At 41.4% G+C, this 22,489-nt stretch overlaps 1 protein-coding gene across 2 annotated transcripts in view; it reads left to right on the forward strand.

The window, feature by feature from the left end:
- The first annotated feature begins 456 nt into the window (after nt 1–456).
- Nucleotides 457–22,489, forward strand: part of pik3c2a (phosphatidylinositol-4-phosphate 3-kinase, catalytic subunit type 2 alpha) — a 152,901-nt gene continuing 130,868 nt past the window's right edge. The window contains exon 1 of one of the 2 annotated variants that reach the window (XM_072272476.1): nt 457–846. Coding sequence is in view for 1 of the 2 variants with exons in the window: in XM_072272475.1 (XP_072128576.1) it covers nt 1,467–1,498 (32 nt within the window). In the remaining variant the exon portion in view is untranslated. Of the gene's footprint in view, nt 847–1,014; nt 1,499–22,489 lie in introns of those variants that run through there. The other variant, XM_072272475.1, reaches the window with a different exon arrangement.

A 22,489-nucleotide genomic window follows, 5' to 3' on the forward strand; every position in this document is an offset into this window, starting at 1 on the left:
TGCTGTTATATTCCCGTTTCCCTCCGTGGTCCACACGGAGGCGGTGTAATTTAAAATAACACGAATTATGTCACACATTTTCTGGATTATGCCAAATATTTAACCGGCTCATCCCAGCTGTCTACTAATACAGATATATCCGAATATGATGAAACTATTTCATACAAACAGTCTAATAAATTCTGAAATGCAGAATTGTCCTTAAAATATTAGGAAAGCTGCAAATGATTCCGTGACTTCGTTTTCTGATCTCCTCGAATCAACCCCGAACAACAAGTTTAAGTAACATATATGATTTTGGACACTCCATGTACAGTATTTTGTTTTGAAAATCAAAGAACTTTAGACGCTAGAAATGTCATAAAACATAATAGAAGCCCGAACCGTGATGAATCACAACAGCAAACTGGGCTGATTGCTGCGTTTCGAGGAGGTGCGATCGGAATTCCTGCCATTGTTTAGGCAGGACGCTGCATTTCTGCGGACGTCAAAGAAGGGCAGGTTTCCTGCGTGACCACGAGATTCCCGAGTGTTCCGATAAACGCTGCCAGACTGTCTCGGGGTGCGATCGGAACGCAGTCCCATTGTTCTCACCGAACGCTGTTGCCGCTCAGGATTCCGTCTCTCCCTCTTCCGCTGCTTTACTGGCGACTCACCACGCACGGCCACATCGCAAGCCTCCCCACGCCCGCGCCCCCGGGTCCGGCAGGCTCATTTAAAGGGCCCCCGATCCCGCATCCCGCATCCCGCACCCCAGCCTCGACTTGAATCCCGGAAGTGACGGCCCTTCTGTGGATACTGGAGATCGCTGGAAGATGGCGGCTGGATACGACGCCGCGCTGTGAGGTGAGTGTGTGGGGGGGGGGGGGGGGAGCGCTGCAGAGCTTCCAATTTTAATTCTTCCAGTCACTGCCAGAGGTCCGCCTTTCAGATTTAATAGAATAACAAAGATAGCCTTTGGGAGGTGCATGGACTTTTAGCTTTCCGTTTCTTTGCAAATGTATGAAATAATGTGCAGTTCTGGAGCTGTTGCGGTGGCTGTAGAACTGAGAGTTAGCAGCGCTGAAGAAAATCATCACAGAAAGTAGTTTTGTCCCTAACAATAAGTGACCTGGAATATGTAAAATTCTGGAGCACCGCTTGCATTTATCTTTCTAACGGTTTGTTTTTCATGGGCTTTGGAACGGCAAAGAAGATTCTGTTCTAAAGTCACTTACTAATTCTGGAGACGGTTTTTTAAAAGTAGCCTTGTTGAGTTTATCCTAATTGATGGTTTGTGCTGAAGGACGTTATTTAACCCCTTCAAATAATTTTTATAGCATACCCAAAATAGCGTTTATTTTCTTGCTGTCAGTGAGAGACTATGTATAAAGTGTTTTCTGAAATGTCACGCAAGACTAATACATTAGCATTTTAGCCGTGATGTTTCAGTTGAACTCCCGATGTTTTGATGTACGCCCACTCAAATGCTCCACAAAATTTCTGGATGTTTTGAAAAGTGAGTACGGTATGTTTCACTCAGCCTTTAAAGATTTTGTAAACTATAGGTTGGTTCCTATGCCACTCCTTAATCATGGGTTGATGTTCTGGAAAACACAGCTTATCATATAACTTCTTAAATCTTGTCTCATAAAGACTTCCTGTAATAAGTTGTTTAACTTGTTAAAGAGAAGACTCCTGGTACCAAAAGGGTTTAATGAGTTTAGGGCAAGGGTTTCCTGAATATTTAAAATTTCCATTCTTTTGATTTGCTGAGGTCAGTGATAGGCATAAGGACTGAAAAAAAAATCTTGATTTTAGTGTTTTTGTTTGGGCATCTTAGAAATTGTTTGAATTTATACAGTTAGTTTGTAGAGTTGGTGTGGCTCTTTCAAATTATTAATTCTGAGACATTGTATATTCAGCCTAATGAAATCCTTCAATTCTCTGCACTTCCCTTCACAGAAGTTTCCCTTCCCTCAGTTGAAAATTCTGTTGCAGCAACAATTTTTTTTAAAACTATGTTTTGGGTTTTATGCACTCGAGCAAATTTGAAATGCATTCACAATTTTAGAAAGTCAGTGATCCTTTTTGGCCGTGATAGATTGATTTTCATTTGGAAACCCGATGTTTGAAACTTCAGAATGTGGTATGCACATCCTAGGTAAGGTATAAATGTGCTGATTTTCTGAAGATAATCATTAAAATGTTAAAAGTGTCAAATAGAAATGGAAAAATTAACATAACATCTGACTTATCAGCATTTGATGAGGGTGTGTGAAAGTAGCTGGGGCAGAGGGGAGGGGTGATGAGACAGCAATAGTGTTTTAGAAAGAAACTAGTTCTGTTTATTGTTTCTTTTGGGTATGGCTCCTAAAATATTGCAGCAGCACAAAAATAGGCCATTCAGTATTATCAGAGTCTTTGCTTTGCTTTGTCTAAACTGGTTTATTCTTGTACTCCTATTGTATACCCAGTAATATTTCCTTCAACTTTTATTCAACAGCTCTTTTAAATTCTGATCTGCTTTGATTTTTTTTTATATAGCTTATGGCAAAGTATATCACAATCACCCACACCATATTGACTTCTGAAAGTTGGAAGTTTTTTTGGTGATTTCACATTAGAGCTCTGCTGAACTGGTTACATATTTTAATTTTATTCAAAGAAATTTAAAACGTACAGTTGCTATCTGCTGAAGTGCTCTTACTGAAATTGCTGCTGTACACTAACTTCTGTGCTGAGCCAAAAATCTGTGGCAATGATGCAGATTCTTAGGCAGCCGGTGGTGTAGTGGCATCCACTCCGGACTTCGAGACAATTGGTCCTGGGTTCGAATCTACCCAGTTCCATGCTGGTTTGGGCATCGAGCTAGCAACTCAGTCTTGTTGGGGGGTGGGGGGCAAAATCAGGCGAAAATGCTCAAGAAGGAGCATCGATGCACTGCAAGGCCCAGAGAGGAACAACAACAATGCAGATTTCTTAGAGCAAACTATGAATCCAATGTGAACTGATTAGAAAGGCATGGTTAAATATGGTTTTGTTATGCCATGAGTTTTGATGCGTTCTGGCAAGTTATGTAATTGAGCTTCTCTCTGATTTTTACCTCTTCCCCAGTGTTGTAAAGGATAGGTCTTGCCTCATTTCTGCACAGTTTCCCATTGTGTTGGACTTTGCCATGTTGCCTGTACTTTGCAGAAAAGTTCTTTCGAACACCCGTGATCACATCACCAAACGGTAGTCAGCACGGTGCACACTACAGACCCTGTGGAAGAAGAACACACTAGATCCTCCATCCCGTAGGTTCGTTTATCAAGCAGACTGTTAAAACTATTTAGAAGAATGTCTCATCAACTTGCACCAAGATTGGTTGCTAGTGAGAGACCCCCACCCCCCGTCCTCCATCAGATCTTTCCTGTTTGGTTGGAGTTTTGTACGCAATGCATGCTGTATTTGAGATGGCTGCAATGAGTCAAGTACACCTGTTTGAGCAATGCATTTGCGAGGAAAGTCTAGAAAAAATGCATTAAGGAGAACTCTGTGATCTATGGGCTGTTCCCAAGGGCTTACACTGAAATTAACATCAACTCAGTGAAAGATGCACTTTGGTCTGCCCAATACTTGATCTTTTAGAGAATCTGAATCAGGTTTATTATCACTAAGGTATGATGTGGAATTTGTTGTTTTGCTGCAGCAGTAATCAAAATTACTCTTAAGTTACAAAAATACAGTAGTGTGGAAGTGGAATAACAAAGTAGTATTCATGGAACATACAGAAATCTGATAGGAGAGGGGAAGAAAGCTGTTCCTAAACCTAAAAGCAAAATGTGGGTCTTCAGGCTCCTGTCCCTCCTCTCTAATATTAATGCTAAGAGGACATGTCCCAGATGGTGAGGGTCTTTCTGCCTGACACGTTACAGCCCTGGTGTCCTTGTAGAGCTCACATTTGATTGTCTTTGCTGCTAATTTCTATTTCACTCTCAATCACTGACTCTTTGCTCACTTGGCCCCTCCTTTCCCCCATCTCAGTACAGTCATGCTGAGCAGTTGACTATTATTTGCTGCAGCCAGTGCAGGGGCTATACGAGTGGCAGACTGTGACGTGACGCCCTGCTGCCCCCGAGGGCTTGCACCTGTGTAATAACCGAGCAAACACTTCAAGGGTGTACTGCTTAAAGAAACCTGTGAGTGGCATTGGGACTTTGTACGTCAAACATATTGACATAGCGCTATAAATATGTAGACTGGATGGTGCTGACTATAAAGAATTTAAATGATTGAGAGCTCCAAGGGTCCCTGAAGTGTCCTTGACAAGAATCCCAAGCCATTTTGTGTGTCTGATGGAAGCAAAAATATAGCTCGGGAAGTGTTATGTTCACCCTAGGATAACAGAGGTAATTTAAGTGTGGACCCAAAGAAAGTGTGTGCACTCATAAAATGGTACTTTATATTGGTATTCACTGAGAAGGAGGATGTGCTTGATGCTGAGATTAGGGAGGTGCAAGGCAATATTCTAGGACATGATGATATTAAGGAAGGAAGAAACAGCTTGGGGTAGATGCTTCCTGCTGTACCCCTGCCCCACTACACTCCACCCCAGGGCTCATAGAATCTATTCTAGGATACTGAGGGAGGTGACTACTGGGGTCTTGACAGATCTTTTTTATCCTCCTTAGCTACAGATTAAGTCATCGAAGACTGAAAATAGCTCGTGTACTTCCTTCTGGAAGGGCAATAAAGATAATTCAGGAAATCGTTACTGTTAAGTCTTGTATCAGTGGTAAAGAAATTCATTGGAGAGGTTTCAAATGGATGGGATTTATTAGCATTTCAAAAAGCTTTGACTTGTTGGGGAGAGTCAGCATGGCTTTATGCAAATTTGAATGCATGTAGTTTTTGTTTTACATGAACTTTAGGAAACCATTTAACAAATATCTCGCGGTTTTCTGATCCAGAATACAGTATTATTTCATGGGATCTGTTAAGTTAGATTTTAAAAAATTGGCCTGTTCATGGAAGATGGAGGGTTGTGATGGAGCGGTATTTTTCTGAGAAGAGGTCTGTGACAATGATGCTCTGCAAGGATCAGGAATGAAATCTCTGGATTGTAATACATTAATTTTGGATAAAAATGCGGTGGGTCTGATTAGGAAGATTGTGGATGACAGACATGAAAATTGGAGTTGTGAATTATGGGAAATATTGTCAGAGGGTGCAGCAGGAAAAAGATGAGTGAAATTTGGGCAGAGAGATGGCAGATGGAATTTAATCCAGGCAAGTGTGAGGTGATGTATTTTGAGAGGTCAAGTGAAAGAAGAAATCACTGAACTTTTAGGAGCATTGGTCCATTGCTCCTGGTGCAACATTCTCTGCATCAGTGAGACCCAATGTATGTAGGTTAGGGGGACCGCTTTATCGAGCACCTTTGCTCCGTCCCCTCAAAAGGTGGGATTTCCCCGTAGCCAGCCATTTCTATTTGACTTCCCCTTCCCATTCTGACATACCAGGTCCAGGACCTTCTCTGCTGTCGCAATGAGGCCACACTTGGGTTGGTGGAGCAACACCCTATATTCAGTCTGGGTAGGCACCAACCTCCTGGCATGAACATTTATTTATCCAACCACGGGTAAGTTCCTCTCCTCCCCCCCCCCCCCCCCACTTCTACTCTTTTTCTGTTTCCTATTCTGGCACCCCTCTCTGATGCCTCTCCTCCTTCCCTTTCTCCTATGGTCCACTGTCTTTCAGATTCGTTCCTCTTCAGCCCTATACATCATCTACCTATCACCTCCTAGCTTCTTCACTGCTCCCTCCCCTTCCCCATCCATCCATCTTCCCACTCGCCTCATCTCAGCTGTAAATTGCCAGTCTGTACTCTTTCCACTGACCCTACCACCTTCATTTTCTGGCTTCATCTCATTTCTTTTCCAGTCCTGATGAATGGTCTTGGTCTGAAAAGATGCCTATTTATTCATCCTCCATAGATGTTGCTTAACTTGCTAAGTTCCTGCGGTATATTTTGTGTGTCCCTCAAGATTTCCAGCATCTGCAGAATATCTTGTGTTGGTGAGGGATATGGAAAACGTGCATGCAAGTAGAATAAGATGGTGGGATCGTGCTTGTTGCGGGAATGGTGGGCCAAAGGCTAGTTCCTGTGCTGTAATCTCGGTTTTCCAGCTCTGCATTGTTTTGGTTTTATTGCATGTTTTTTTTAAAGTTTATTTTTGAAATAAAAACAAGTTATGGTTAACTGCATGAGGTCACAATCACTGGTCTTCGTATGCAAAGAGTTCTAGTATTTGAGTACTGGCAGATGCATTGAATCCCAGAAGATGACCTGTTCCATACCTAGAATCTTTCAATTTATGGATTCTAATTATGAATTATTTAATAAAACTATGGGCTCATTGACAATGAATCAACATGAGTTTTATTCCATATTTACTGTTGACTGTTGCATCAGCTAATTCAGCATTGTAAAGCTTCTGGCAATATGCAATGAATTCAAAAACACAAGATAATCTGCAGATACTGTTGTCAAAGGAACACTCACAATGCGCTGGAGGAACTGACCAGGTCAGTCAGCATCAGTTGAAAAGATTAGTCGACGTTTCGAGCCGAAACCCTTCGTCAGGACTGAATTCTCCAACTTCTGGTAATTCCCTCCCCTTCCCTTCCTCTATCCCTATTTCACATCACCTCCCTCATAGTTCCGCCTCCTTCTACTACTGCGCATTGTTCTCCTGCCAATCACCTCTCTGCTTCCCCTCCCCCACCCCTTTGTCTTTCAAATTACTGTTTTTTTTTCAACTACCAGCATTCCTCAAACCCTCCCCAAAGTTCTTCCTTCAGTCCTGACGAAGGGTTTCGGCCCGAAACGTCGACTAATCTTTTCAACTGACGCTGACTGATCTGCTGGGTTCCTCCAGCGCACTGTGAGTGTTGCAATGAATTCAATGCATCTGGATGCCACTCTTTGAAAATCAAGTCTCAATTTAAAAGTATGCTAAAGTCAGTACAGTGGATTCTGCTTAATTGGAGCACATCCAAAGCAGTACATGTTGGCCCAATTAATCGGCTGCCCCGATTAGCCGACGTTTCTTGGCAATAACTTAAAAGTTTATAAAAGAAAACAAACTACTGTTTAATTGAGTAACAAGTTATGTATTTAAATGAAATTGTCATCCGTCGATCCAAATGGATAACATAAAACAAACACGCAAATGATGCTATTTAAAAATTGTTCACTTTAAGCGCAGTGTAGTGATAACAGCCACATGAGGGCACGTGACTGTTTAGCAATAGTCTCCTGTCCCAGTTAAGCGACAGTGTTCCAAATAAGTCAATGCAATCTCAGCTGTTTTCTTGATTATAAGCCCAAGAGCTTCTGCTGGAAATCCAGAGCAACACACACACACACAATGCTGGAAGAAATCATGGGGCCAGGCAGCATCTATGGAAGTGAATAAACAATTAACATTTCAGACCCAGACCCTTCATCAGGACTGGAAAGGAAGGGTGGGGAAGACACCAGAATAAGAAGGGGTGAGGGGAAGGATTGTGCCCTGATTGGGGAATGGAAGAAGGGAGGGGAAGAGGCAAAAAGAAAGCAAAAATTACCAGAAGGAGCAATAGATTTTTAAGCCATCAGTTTGGAGGCTACCTGGACAGAAGATGAAGTGTTTCTCCTCCACCCTGAGAGTAACCTCACTGTGACAAAAGAAGAGGTCATGGACCAACATGTCAGAATGGGAATGGGGATAGAAATTAAAATGGTTCGCCACAAAGTGGTCCCCCAGTTTGCATCGGGTCTCGCCAAAGTCAAGGAGGCCACAGCAGGAGCACCAGATACAATAGACAATCCCAACAGATTTCTGGGTGAGATAGCACTTCACCTGCAAGGACTGATTGGGGCTCTGAATGGAGGTGAGGGAGGAGGTGGATGGGTAGGAGTAGCATTTCTCTAACTTGAAGGGATATGATCTAGGAGGGACAAATGGACAAGGGAATCATGGAGTGAGTGATCCCAGAGGAGGAGGTGGGGAGGTAAGGAAGTGTTTGGTGGTAGGATCCCATTGAAGACGGCGGAAGTTGTTAAGAATGAGGTGTTGGATGTGGTGGCTCATGGGTGGTTTTGATTATTGTTCTTTAACAGTTGTCCCAATTAAGCTGCTGTCCTGATTAACTGATGGCCCAATTAACTGGAATCCACTGTATTTGAATTTTGGTGGTCTGTGAAGCTATACATCAGATACCTTATTGTGTAATCTTTAAGCATGTATGGAAAGACTTGCTCTTGCCCTTGCCATTTCATTCATTGGTTTATTTCTCCCATACACTTCCCTCTTCCTCCAGGATAGTGGCATCTGATTTGTTCATTCTGTGAATACTGACTAATAGTTCTGCATTCCTGATCATCAGGTGCAACTTTTGTTTCCTCTTTAATACTTGCTGTGGTTATTCAACTTCTCCCAGTAATGAACAATGGTTCCTTTATCTGCTCCAGGTGCACACCATTCCTAATGCCTTATCACTTTCTTGTATCCTGTTCTAACTGACTCAACACTAAATGTTAAATGTCGATTTATTTTTTTCTATATCCTCACCAATAGAAGACTGTTAATTGGTCATTCATTGTTAAACAGATATCTTTATACTTAATCATTATTGACAGGCCATTTATATTAAGCAGTGTTTCTACAGGTTTTGCCTCCTTTATTCCCTGTTCAATTGTTGCAACTGTTTTCTTTATCCTTTTTAAATACTGTTCGATGGTATGGTGTTGTGCAGTAACGAAGTAACATGCAGAATATATATGAAGTCGGAACTATGTGGAAATTGTACAGCTTATTTGAGATTCTTAGAATCGGGTTTAATATCACCGGCATATGTCGTGAAATTTATTAACTCTGCAGCAACAGTATGTTGCAATACATGATACAGGAAAAAATGAATTACACTAAATATAATCTCAAATAGTGAAATTGAAATAAGTAGTGCAAAAACAAATTTTTTAAAAAGTCGTGATGTACTGTTCATGGTTTCGATGCCCATTTAGAAATCGGATGGCAGAGGGAAAGAAACTGTAACTAAATTGCTGAGTGTATGTCTTCAGGACCTCCTTCCTAATGGTAACAGTGAGAAGAGGGCACGTGATAGGAGTCCTTAACGATGTACACCACTGTTTGGAGACACTGCTTCTTGAAGATGTTTTGGATACTTCTATCTCTATCTGTCTATCCATCCATCTGACTAGTGATAGTACTGACTAATTTTACTAATTTCTAATGGAGTCATGGCACATTTCATTACAGATGTGACATTGGGAACATTCACAATTTAGTTAATTGATTTTACAAGGCATTGAGAAGTTTATCCTCCGGATTTTTTTTTATTACTGGTATTTTAAGCACACAATTCTCGTGATTAAATTTGGTTACTTACCGAAAAGACAACAGTTTGAAATCTCCTTTATTCTTTTATCAGCTTTGTTCATGGTTTTCTCCCCTCGGGATTAGTATTGATTTAAGATGGTTTGAGGCTCTTGATTGTCACTTACAGATGAATGCTGTCTCCTCTGCTGCAGGAATTGTATAAAATCTTTAAATGCTTTTTGCATGTTATGTGATAGCATTCCCCTTTTGTTCATGATGGTTGTAAACACTTAAAATGGAGAGAAAGGGCCGAGCCATCAATCGTGGCCAGAATTGCACTGACGTCAAATTACATTGGTTGTGCATGATCTGTCTTGTTTTTCTCCTGTTTATTTTCATTTGTCAGTGCAGTAGCAATGTTGGGCATGCTTTGTAAAGTAATCATGATGAAGGATTCAAGAGGAGATTAGCAAGGAATTGCACAGAATTTAGTTAGAATAGAATCCATATTTTGAGATTTCTCTCTTGCCATTTATTTCTCTGGTAAATACCCAGTTATTGTACTAAAAATATAGAACCAAATGACTGAAGTAAAAATGAAACAAAATTTTACATTAGTTGGAGTAGATTGTGCTTGTTCAGGAATAGAATGTACATGGAAGGAGTAACAATGAGAAGTCACACTTGGTAAATTTTCAGAAAAACTTTAAATAGTTTATTATTGCACTATGGTAGATTATGTTCGATTTCCAAATGCCCTCAAATGTCTTTTTAAACTGTGTTTGTATTGTGGTAATAGTTCTCTATTTATACCAGTTACCTTCTGACTCAGTAGAAAGCAAATGTCCAAACCACCATGTACCTTTTTCTCAAGCATTTTGTAAGAATACTTGTGCATTTAAAACTGTTCTTAACTTAGAATTTGTGGTAATTGCAGCTTGCTAATCAGGGCAGTCAGCTGCATAGGTACATTCAGATGTGCATTTTCTGTAGCTGTTTGTTGCTGAGCATTGCTGCTGCACCCCCCCCCCCCGCCCCAATGTTGGCTGAAAATAGTTGCAGAGCAAGACGCCATTGGTGTCTCTTGAGTTATGGTCAGCATTTATTATGCATTTGATACTCAGAAGATTAGATTTTTGTCATGTAATAACCTTCTTTGTTTAATTAGGACTTGAATTTAATGGTAAATAATGGAGTGGAGCTTATGCACCTGCAGAGCTGTGTGACTTGGAGGTGACTGGTGTACCCATATAAAAAAATAGTAATTTGGTCTGGCAGTTTGAAGTTTTCATTTCATATGATCAAGGAAACTGAAATCTGTTACAAACAGCATTTCTTAAGTAGGATCCCATTAGGCTTAATAATGGATTGCCTACTTCCTCTTTTTTTTTAAAAAGATGAACAACTCCATACAAACCAACGTACACAATCACACCATAGGCTTATCCACACTAAATCAGAACCAGTCAGTTGTTAACTTATAGATTTATTTACATCCAGAAAGTCAACGTAAAGATTTGGTGATATTTTAAGAGTTTGTACACAATAACGTATTTTGAATGGCAAGTCCCTTGTTTTTGAGGTATTGTCTTTTCCTCATACTTTGTTTCGCTCTGAATCATCCGGTGAAGTGTGTTCATCAATTCATCAATTAAGTCAATAGTGTTCCTCAAAGACAAACACTCAATACTGCATCGATTAACATCTTAGCAAGCAATCGTCTGTTACGTCTCTTCAGCCACTGACAGTGAACCCTGTATACCCATTAGATTTGTATTTTCTTATTCTGTTAGCCTTTACATGCTGCAAGTATGCTTATTTGTGTGCTTATTTCTAATATTCATCCTCTCCAACTTCCCTTTTTTTTTTAAGAAGTTCTGAATTGTAGATGTTAGCCCTGCTTCCCCTCCGGAGACTTTGCCAGATTCGTGGTTTTTATTTATTTGGAAATGCAGCACGGTGACAGGACCTTCTGGTCAATGAGCTTGCACTGCCCAGTTACAGCCATTGACCAATTATCCTTCTAACCCATACGTCTTTGGAATGCGGGAGGAAACCCACATTGTCACGGGGAAAACGTACAAACTCCTTGCAGACAGCGGCGGACATTGCACTTGGCCTGCTGCTGCTGTAAAACATTAAGCTAACCGCTATGCCACCATGCCACCCTCCAAAATGACTGAGGACTGATCTTTACTTTGTGTCACCTCATCAGCAGCGCTGTGCCAAATATCCCATTGATCTGATTATGAATCGACTCGATGGGCGTTGGTAATGTTTGTGCATTTTTCCTTCAGATTGAGCATGCTCTGTCTTCAGTTCTCTGAGCAACATGTACATGATTTGAATGACCATTGTCACATCCCTTCCTGCCTTGTTGCTTGTTTTTTGCTTTCATGATAACTTGTCACTGTCTTCATGCTCTGGTTGCAGTATCTGGTAACATTTCCAACAATGTCTTCATTGCTGGAGTCATTTCTACTGGAGTCACTTTTCTCCCATGACATGGTTTCCTTTAGATTCTCGGTCTTTTCTTTCAACCGGTGCTGTTCATCTTCTTGCCTGGTGACTATTGTATTCTGTGTGTCTCCATCTACAAATCCATGTGGGAAATGCATGCTACTGTTTTGCTCCCATACAAGATTAGTATATCTCTTGCTATCTTTGTTTTTATAATCTTGTTCCCAGCCTGGTATTGCAGTAGGTGTTTTAATTAGCAATCCATTATAACCATACTGAAGTTGTATCATTGTTGGAACTTGCTACCTCATCTGCAATAACTACCTTCAAATTTTGCTGTACTTCCCTTTCTTTCACCTTGAATATAGTTCTGCTCTTTTCAAAACCATTACTTAACTTGGGTTGTTTCAATGTGGACAATAGCCTGTGATCCCACGTCAATTTGTGGAAAGTCAGTTTCAGAATTTCAGCCAAGACCTCATCTTGTGTAGAAGGAACACACATAAAAGTTGCTGGTGAATGCAGCAGGCCAGGCGGCATCTCCAGGAAGAGGTACAGTTGACGTTTCGGGCCGAGACCCTTCGTCAGGACTAACTGAAAGAACAGGTAGTAAGAGATTTGAAAGTGGGAGGGGGAGATCGGAAATGATAGCAGAAGACAGGAGGGGGAGGGATGGAGCCAAGAGCTGGACGGTTGATTGGCAAAAGGGATATGAGAGGATCATGGGACAGGAGGCCTTGGGAAAAAGAAAAGGGGGAAGGAAAAAGCCCAGAGGATGGGCAAGGGGTATAGTGAGAGGGACAGAGGGAGAAAAAGGAGAGAGAGAAAAAGAATGTGTGTTGTTACGTACCCCGTAACTGGGTTGCCAAACCAGCAGAAATGGACCACTTAGTTGGAGTCTGGATTACTGGAACTAAGAAAGTTTTATTGAAGAAATAAGTAACACAGTACTCTAATCGTAAGGATATAAATGCAACAGGTTAGCAATGATAAAACACACGTGTACACAGAACTAGGTTAATAGGAACCAATCAAGCTCTATCGCAGTCTCAGGGTAAAATGATCAGTCTCAAGTGACACAGGGTTCAGTTCAGCTGAGTACAGTTCGCAGTAATCGCTGTTGTGCCGTTGGAGAGAGAGAGAGAGAGAGATAATATGCAAATTCTGATTCACACAGACCTTCATTCTTCGCAGTTAGCTTTCGGGCGAACCCTTTTAATGTCTTCTGTGGTCACCGACTGTGACCCCTCTGTTCCGGATACGACCGTTCTTCCGTGGTGAACCCGGCACCCAGGCAAGGGCGGATACACACACCAGGTTCCCGCCGATCGTACCTTTTCACCCTGTGCGTCTATTTTCGGTCCCGTGACCAGACCTCCAAACTCTCACCAACTTGTGGGGGCACACCGCACTTCCAGGGTCTCGTGATCTCGTGGTGTCTGTCGTGCCTTAGCGAACCTGTTCCTTTTATCCCCCTGCTGGGGTATCACCTGTCCATCAAACTTCAAACAGTTCAGGTTCAAAGCAACCGGTCTGTCAATGCTCAGAACTGTGTCTCTTTTCGTTAATATCTCTCCTCTCTCATTAACATTTTGAACGCTTCTCCCTTTGTCTCTCTTATCTCTCTCATCAGCATCAATCTTCTGATAACTTGGTTTTTCGTCACAGTGTATATAAATAAATAACGGATGGGATACGAGGAGGAGGTGGGGCATTAGCGGAAGTTTGAGAAGTCAATGTTCATGCCATCAGGTTGGAGGCTACCCAGACAGAATATAAAGTGTTGAAGGTTCTTCTTCTGTAGTCTCTTTCTGTTGTCTGTCTCCATCAGCTAGTCAGTCACACAAATTGAATCGTCTGGGTCACTGCATTTCCTGTTTGAGACATTTTAAGTTCCTTCTCCAAATGTTTTTTTTAAAAATTGGTATTTGTTCTGTCATTGCCTGTCTGCTATAATGTTATGTTATCTGTGCTGTTGCATGTCTTTTGCATGCAACCATTCAATATAAAACTCATTTCCAGTCCCACTGTGATTACTGACTCATGGCTGAACTTCTGATCTGCCCAGATGCTTTGTCTTCACTTTGTCCATTGGCTTGGTTTGGTGTCTTCTCTTCAGTCCACCTTGGCCTCGTGCCAAATCAAAGGCTAAACAAATGATTCTGGAGGGAAAGGGCAATGAGTTTACTCTAATCTGAGGTGAAAAGTCTGTTGCCTCTATGTTCTAGTGGATACCTTGTCTACCTCTCTGTTAACTGGTCTAGACTGCTAGTTATTGGCAGTTCATCCCTCCAATTCACTTTATGCACCTTACTTTTACCAGTGTTCACACAATTCTCCAGTGAATGTGTGTTACAGGGCACAAATTTCCATAGGGCTGAATTGTCCATTGTTGTCCCTTGAGTGTCTCATCCCATTACTGAGCAATCGGAAGCAGTATTCAGCACTTATGAGCTGACCCTTTTATTTTCATCATATTTATGAATTCTATCGTGTTTTCACATGTTAACACTAATCTCTATCATTAACCAGTGGTATATGGAGCACCTTGGTAAATCTAGGGGACAGATTTTGCCTCTGATCAAATTTGGACAGTAAGTCTCTGTCAGCTTCTGCAGACTAGCTGTCCAATTTTATCACAATTAAAACAGTAGGTTACTATAATTGGTTTTCCCAATACTGCTTAGAGGATCTGCCCTGTGCAATCATGAGATGGGTGATTGTTTTGCCCTTCTAGTTCCTGTGATTAGATGCTTTCCTACTCCATGCAAAATCCTTTGTGGCCACAAGTATTAATCAAGAAGGCATGTTGGCAATGCATGAAGGTCGCTGGAGCTTTATCCCATAATCTCACACCGTAAGGTGAGTGAAGCTTCGTCACATTTCTCAATGCCATTTCCATTGAAATCTCAATTCCTGTTTCTTCTCAAAAGAACTTTGGTTATTCAATCACTTAAGCTGTACAATAATTTGTCTTTGAACATTTAATGCATTTGTGATATCCTGCTATGTATCTCATACTAATAATGTAATCCCCAAAATATTTGGTTTTGAGTACCAACTCTAAGTCCATTTATGTTAGTTTGAAATATGCTTTATGCTTCTCCAGTAACTTCATGAAATTTGGTGTCCATTGCATGGTGTGAACAGATTTGCTAGTGTCTATCATCAAATTCATATCTACAAAGACCTTTTTCTACACAGAGGTACCCACATTAATATTGTCACTTACAGCTTTTAGAATGTGCAAATTTTCCAGGAAAATACCAAATTTCCTTTGTATGTGGTTGCATTTGCCATGTTTTTCTCTATAAGCCTCTTGTAACATTTCGACTAACTTCTCTGCTATCCTAGCGTAACCCTTGTTTGCCTGTGCTGATTTTGTTTTACTTTAAAGGAATGTTTTGTGCCACACTTTTGCATACTTAATTTTTCCTTTCTGTAGACAGGGATTGACATGTATCCAATTATCATTGTAATGTATCATGATTTTTCTGAATTAGCCCTTCAAAATGTATCAATCAGTTAAATATCAGGCTTCTGATAGACTTCCATTTTTAATACTAGTCAGCTTTTATCTGAACTTGCATGTCCTGCAGTCTTGTTATGAGATTTAACCAAGTGACTTTGTCTAATCAGATGGTAGGTGCTATTTTCCTTAGCAGTTAAAAGGTAGGGATTCAATATGTTTTCTTCTTTCTGAGTTGTGCAGTGTCAGGAAAGGTGAACTGAACAAAACCCTTATGATCTGGAATGGACCTTTGCCACATTTTGAAGTCTACAGGAATCATCTGTATTTCTTTCATTCAGGTTGCTGAATTACTGTACCTTGATAACTAACCAATTTGGATAAAGTGTTTCTCAGTTACGCTCCTATGTAAAACATTAAATGATTTGCATACATTTGATTTTAATGTGAGAAAGGCTGAAGTATTCTGAACTATAATGCTGGGTTTGCTTTAAAACATTGTGGAAGCTATAATTATGTGCATTATTTCTGAACCATATAATTTGATCAATGACAGTGTATAGATTTGGGATTCAAATGCAAGTCAGTCATTGAGTGAAATAACACAGTAGAGGCTCTTTGCCTAACTGGTCTATTCTGACCACAGCACTCTCCTTGGAAAAGAGTAAAAAGTCGACATTTCAGGCCGCGACCTTTCTTCAGGAGTCCTGATGAAGGGTTTCGGCCTGAAACATCAACTGTTTACTCTTTTCCTTAGATGTTGCCTGGCCTGCTGAGTTCCTTCAGCATTTTGCGTGGATCGCTTTGGATCTCGAGCATCTGCAGATTGTGTTCATGACTGTCCTCCCTGCTAGTCCTAGTTGCTTACGTTCAGCCCAAAACCCAACAAGCTGCACTTGTCATGTACCTATCCAAATGCTTCTTGGATATTGCAGCTGCACTCACTTTGACCACTTCTTCTGGCAGCTCATTCCAGGTTCTCCCTGCCCTCTGTGTAAAGAAGCTACCTATAAGGGTGCTTTTAAATCTCTTTCCCTCCACCCCCATATCTGTGCTGTCTAATTCTGGATTCTCCAGCCCTGGGGAAAAGACCATGAACGTCCACCTCATGATTTTTATAAACTTCTATGAGGTCACCTTAATTCCCCTATGCTCCAAGGAATAAAGGTTCAGCTTGGCCAGCCCTTCCCTCTAACTTGGGCCCTCCAGTTTAGGCAGCATCCTTGTAAATTTCTTTTGCATTCTCGCCAGTTTGACAATCTTTCCTATCACAGTGACCAAAGCTGTACACAATACTCCAAGTGCAGTCTTACCAGCAACTTGTATAACTGAAACTTAATGTTTTTATACCTAAACTCAGTGCCCTGACTGATGAAGGCCAGTGTGTTAAACACCTTCTCCTCCACCATGTCTGTTTGTGTGGCAACTGTATACTTGTACCCCCCCAGGTCCCTCTATTTTGTCAATATCCGTCCATTCACTGTATAGGACCTACAATGTCAAAAATGCATCGCCTCACACTTATCCAAGTTGAAATCCATTTGCCATTCCTCTGCCAATCTCCGTAAGTGATTAAGATTTCTTTGTAATTCATTGCAACCTGCTTCACTATCAATAAGATGACCAAGAATTAGGTTTATTATTACTATTCAAAGTTGAGATTTATTATCAGAGTACATGCATATCACTACATACAACCCTGATGTTCTTTTTCTGTGACCATTCTTAGCAAATCTGTAGAACAGTAACTATAAACAGGATCTCTAAACATCAGGAACTGTAATCTGCAAATAAAGCAAACGCGGATATAAATAAATAGCAATAAATAATAAAGAATCCTTAAATGAGTGTAGTTATCCTCTTTTGTTCAGGAGGCTGATGGGTGAGAGGTAGTAATTCTTGAACCTGGTGGTGCGGGTCCTGTGGCACTTCTACCTGATGGCAGCAGTGAAAAGAGCATGGCCTGAGTAGTGTGGATCTTTGGATGCTGCTTTTCTATGGCAACGTTTCATGGAGATACTGACATACGTTATGAAATTTGTTTTGCAGCAGGGAGCAAAAGGCATAAAAATCACTACAAGTTACAATAAGTAGTGTTTTTTTTTAAAAAAAAAAGGAACAACGTGCTCATGTACCATTCAATAATCTTCTTCCCCTCGGCCATCAGCTGTTCATAAATGGTTAAGCGTGTGTCTTCAAATGAATTGACCTATGACCATCACCCTCGGCGTCCTATCATTGAGCCGATTCTGAATCCATCTTGCAAGCTCCCCTGCATCCCCTGTGACCTAATCTTACAGATCATCCTGCCATGAAGAACCATGTCAAAGACATTGAAGTCCCTATAAACAACATCCACTGCCCTACCTTCAAATATTCCCTTAGTTGCTTCTTTGGGGGAAAAAAACTTCTTTTTCCTTAATCTTGCTTTCCTATTCCTATTTGGATCTGCATTTAAATTAGAAGCGTTTGGGAATTAATTTGATTCTAAGCTCCTAAAACACATTTCAGTGATTTAGTCTGAGTAAATAAGAATGTACACAGTCTCATTTGGGGCAAAGTTATAGTTGTTGTTGAGAAAGGGCTTTAAAAATGCTCAAGTTTTTACTGCATGTGCTATTGAATTCAGCTCTGGGCTCAATAGCTCCCATCATACAAACCCACAGTTTCTGTTTTGTTTCTTTCAGAAAACTTCACATTGTTGAATTTATTTATTTAAAGCTTGTTATCCTGCAAACTATAAAGAACCACTGTTGAAGGATAAAGCAAGCATCAAAGCTTGACGTGCTCAAGGACGTGGACTGATGCTACCATGGTGATTCTGTAGTTTACAGATGTCCCCTGTTGGTATTCTTGTTGCTTGGATGCACCCAAGTATCAAAACCTCCTTTAGATTGTAGAATTATATTTGGAGCCTACTGTTATAAAGTTCCCACAGTGAATGCTTTCTTAGACTTCAACATATGAGAATAAATGTCTTTTCAGCCTTTTGGCAGCGACATTATAGTTTCCTTTTAGCCCTGCATCTTATGAAGCAGCTCAGTGCCAGAACAGTACCAGTTCCTGGTGCTGAATTAGCAGCCTTGAGGGATGGTGCATGTCAGTACCTGCAGAATTATGATCTGTGCCTTGCTAGCTCAGAACTTGCAGTGCTAACATTGAATCACATGTCGTATCAGATTTGAAATAGCTGAGTTGTAATTTCAAAGCAGGCAAACAACTGAAATGAAACTGCAAATAATCAAGTAACCGGCCGTGACCAACGTTGCATCCAGCAGGTATTATTTGGTTTATAGGTTTTTTTTAAAATCTAAATTGAAAGCTTTTTGCCTTTTTTTTTCCACTTTTGGTTTTGAAGATAATGGTGTAAAGTAGGAAAAGCAAATAAAGCTTAAGTTTGTCATTTGTGATGTGTCAGAGTCTGACAGTGGGTGCTCAGCTGCTGACTTTCTTTCCCGTGTATTTTTGTTCCACATTAATTTTATCCCACATTTTGGATTACAGAAGGAAACATGAACACAGCATTGTAACTGATGCTTTTCATAAATGCAACTGCATCCAAAACCCCATCAAATGTATCAAAAAGCATGCAAAAGCTGAAGGGCTCAAATAAAAAATATTATATTTTTGAGAAGCTTTGCAAAGAACTCCAATTATTTTACTTGGTATTGTTAATGCATCATAGCTTCTAATTCTGAAATGCCAAGCAAAACAATAGTTAAGCTGAATAAATAATTTTGCTATTTTTAGTGTAGTGAAAGAAGCATTGAACTTAGTGCAAGTCTTACTCCAAGTTCTGCTGCTTGGAAGAATTTGCGGCCAGCACAGAGACAGTGTGAAGTAGGATGATGGTCATGCTTAATAAATTGGCTGTCGGATTTATTTTCATGTACTTTTTGAATCTTGCAGATCTGGGTTTATTTTTAGGTTGGAACTATGGGGATAGAGTAGGAAAGGAAATATGCATAGCTATCTTGGAACAATGCTATAACTATCTTTATGCTTAACTGATATTCAGTTGTACAAAAATTACAGAAAATGTACAAAGCAACTGGAGTTTCTAAAATTATACTGACAACACCCATTTGTAGTTCCTTTCCCGGACCACTCCACTCTGCTTCTCTGTAGCCTCTCTGATCTGCAGTTCTACCCCAACAGGAGTATTTCAAATACCAGATATAACTTCTGAGTGCACCAGAAATTCTGTACCCTTCTTCTTTCTCATTGCAGCTAGACTTTACCTGGCATTCTCCTACTTCTTTAGGTTTAAAGATCAAAAATTAGATTTAGCATTAAAAGTTAGTTTTATTTGTCACATGCTCATCGAAACACAGTGAAAGTACGTTAGAAACAAGACAAAATCTGCAGATGCTGTAAATCTGAGCAATCCACACAATATGCTGGAGAAACTCAATAGGCCAGGCAGCATCTATGGAAAAAAGCAGAGTTAATATTTCGGGCTGAAACTGTTTGGCAGGACTGGAGAGAAACAAAATGAGGAACAGATTTAAAAGGTGAGGGGAGCGGAAGAGAAAAACACCAGGCAGTAGGTGAAACTTGGAGGGGAAAGGATGAAGCAAAGAGCTAGGAAGTTGATCGGTGAAACAGACAGACAGGGGCAATGGAAGAAAGAAAGGTGGGGGGGGAGCACCAGAGGGAGGTGGTGGGCAGGCAGGAAGATAACATGAGAAGGAGAAAGGGGGATGCAATATGGTGAAGGGGGCGAGGTGGCATTACTGGAAGTTTGAGAAATCGATGTTCATGACATCGGGTTGGAGGCTACCCAAATTGAATTTCAGGTGGTGTTCCTCCAACCTAAATGTGGCCTCATCATGACATGAGTCAACTTACTCAAATTACACTCTACATGTCCCTAAAAAGGAAATTTAGATAAAGCAGAATGGAGACAATATTGGCTCTAATTCATTGTGTAGGAGAATACTCCTGTCTCTAACGTGTGCTTGCCTTAGTATCCTGAAGTCCATGGATGGACATATTGGAATGGGAAGTGGAATTAAAATGGGTGGCCACTGGGAGATCCTGCTTGTTCTGGTGGACGGAGTGCAGTTACTTGGTGAAGCAGTCTCCCAATCTATGTAGGGTCTCAGAGGTATACAGGAGGCCACACTGGGAACACAAAAACACAGTATACAACCCCAACAGACTCACAGGTGAAGTGTTGCCTCACTTGGAAGGACTGTTTGGGGCCCTGAATGGTAGTGAGGGAGGTGGTGTAGGGGCAGGTGTAACACTTGTTCTGCTTGCAAGGATAAATGCCAGGAAGGAGATCAGTAAGGAGGGACGAATGGACAAGGGAGTCGCATAGGGAGCGATCCCTGCGGAAAGCAGAAAGTGGGGGGGGGTATGGAAAGATGTGCTTGGTGGTGGGATCCAGTTGGAGGTGGCAGAAAGTTTGGAGAATTATGTGCTGGATGCGGAGGCTGGTGGGGTGGTAGGTGAGGACAAGAGGAATCCTATCCCTGGTAGGGTGGTGCCAGGGTCGGGGAAGAGCAGACGTGTGAAATGGAAGAGATGCGGTTGAGCGTAGTGTTGATGGTGGAGGAATACGTTGTTTGCATTGTTTTTTATGATGTGTTGGGGCCAGCCTGCAAGTGTCAACATGCTTCCGACACAAACATAGCATCCCCACAACTCAGTAACCCTAAACTTATGTCTTTTGGAATGTGGGAGGAAACCAGAGCACTCAGAAGAATCCCACACAGATTTCCCTACCATCACCAAATGAGTTTTTAATCCTATGTCTTTATCATTATTCAGTAAAACAATCTACCTAAAATGTTAATTTTGCACCCCCTCTGAGGTTGCTACCTGAATCACCATGCATTCCCAGTATTTTTTTGTTTGGGTTTTGTGTAAATAGTTTATTTCCATCATTTCTTGCTTTATTCATGTAAATATCAAAACCTCTGTGGACCCCCTGCCCCACCTGACTTTACATTGGTAAATGTGCTGCAGAAAATATCATGAGAAGAGAAGAATTGGGCTATTCAGCCCATTGAGTCTGCTCCAACTTTCAGTCATGGCTGGCAAGATTATGGAGGGCTGTGGTCTGGGTGCAGGTCGGTCAGAGTAGGCAGTTTAAATGTTTTGGCATGTACTAGTTGGACCGAAGGGCGTGTTTCGGTGCTGCGCTTTTCTTTTGGGACCAGTCTCCCAATTTATGGCGGGTCTCACCAATGTAGAGGAGGCTGCTTCGGGAGCATCGGACAGGATAGACAACGTCAGCAGGTTCACAGGCGAAGTGTGGCCTCACCGTTAGGGATTGTTTGGGGCCCTGAATGGAGGTGAATGGGCAGGTGTAGTACTTTGTCCTCTTGCAGGGATAAGTGTCGGGTGGGAGATTAGTGGGGAGGGATGAATGACAAGGGACTCACAGGGAACAGATGCCTGTGGAAAGCTGGGGTGGGGTGGGGAGAGGTGATGGGAGGTAAGGATGTTCGGTTATAGGATCCCTTTGGGATGGCGCAAGTCGTAGAGAATGATGTGTTTGATGCGGAGGCTCATGGGGTGGTTAATAAGGACAAGAGGAACTCAATCACTGTTAAGGCAGTGGAAAGGTGGGGTCAGCACGGATGTTCAGGAAATACAGAAGATGCAGGTGAGGGCAGCATCAATGGTGAAGGAAGGGACATCTCATTCTTTGAAGGAGGGGGGGCATCTCTGATGTCCTGGAAAGGAAAGCCTGGGAAAAGATGTGGTGGAGAAGGTGCTGAGAAAAGGGAATAGTTTTTTTACAGGAGATGGCATGGGAAGAGGTATAGTAAGATAACCATGGGAATCAGTAGGTTTATAAAAGCTGTCGTTAACCTAACCCTAGATAGTTGACTGCTCACTATTTAGAACAAAATGTAAAATAGTCCACTATCTGATGCCACATCCTTCTTCTATTTAGAAGTGAGGGGATAATTTCTGGTTAATTGCTCAATTTCTTTCCTGCAACTCGAGTGAAAAGTGAAATTGGATTGCACAGACAAGAGAAAATCTGCAGATGCTGGAAATCCAAGTAACACAAAATGCTGATTGAACTCAGATGAAGGGTCTCGGCCCAAAACGTCAGCTGTACTAGCCTCCTTAGATGCTGCCTGGCCTGCTGAGTTCCTCCAGGGGAGAGGGGGAGAGAGAGAGAGAGAGACTGAGACTGACTGAGTTTACACAGATGTGTAATTTGTTCCTGGTTGGAATGATTGTA

Source organism: Mobula birostris, chromosome 11 (genome assembly GCF_030028105.1).
Source record: "Mobula birostris isolate sMobBir1 chromosome 11, sMobBir1.hap1, whole genome shotgun sequence".
In the NCBI taxonomy this organism is placed as follows: domain Eukaryota; kingdom Metazoa; phylum Chordata; class Chondrichthyes; order Myliobatiformes; family Myliobatidae; genus Mobula; species Mobula birostris.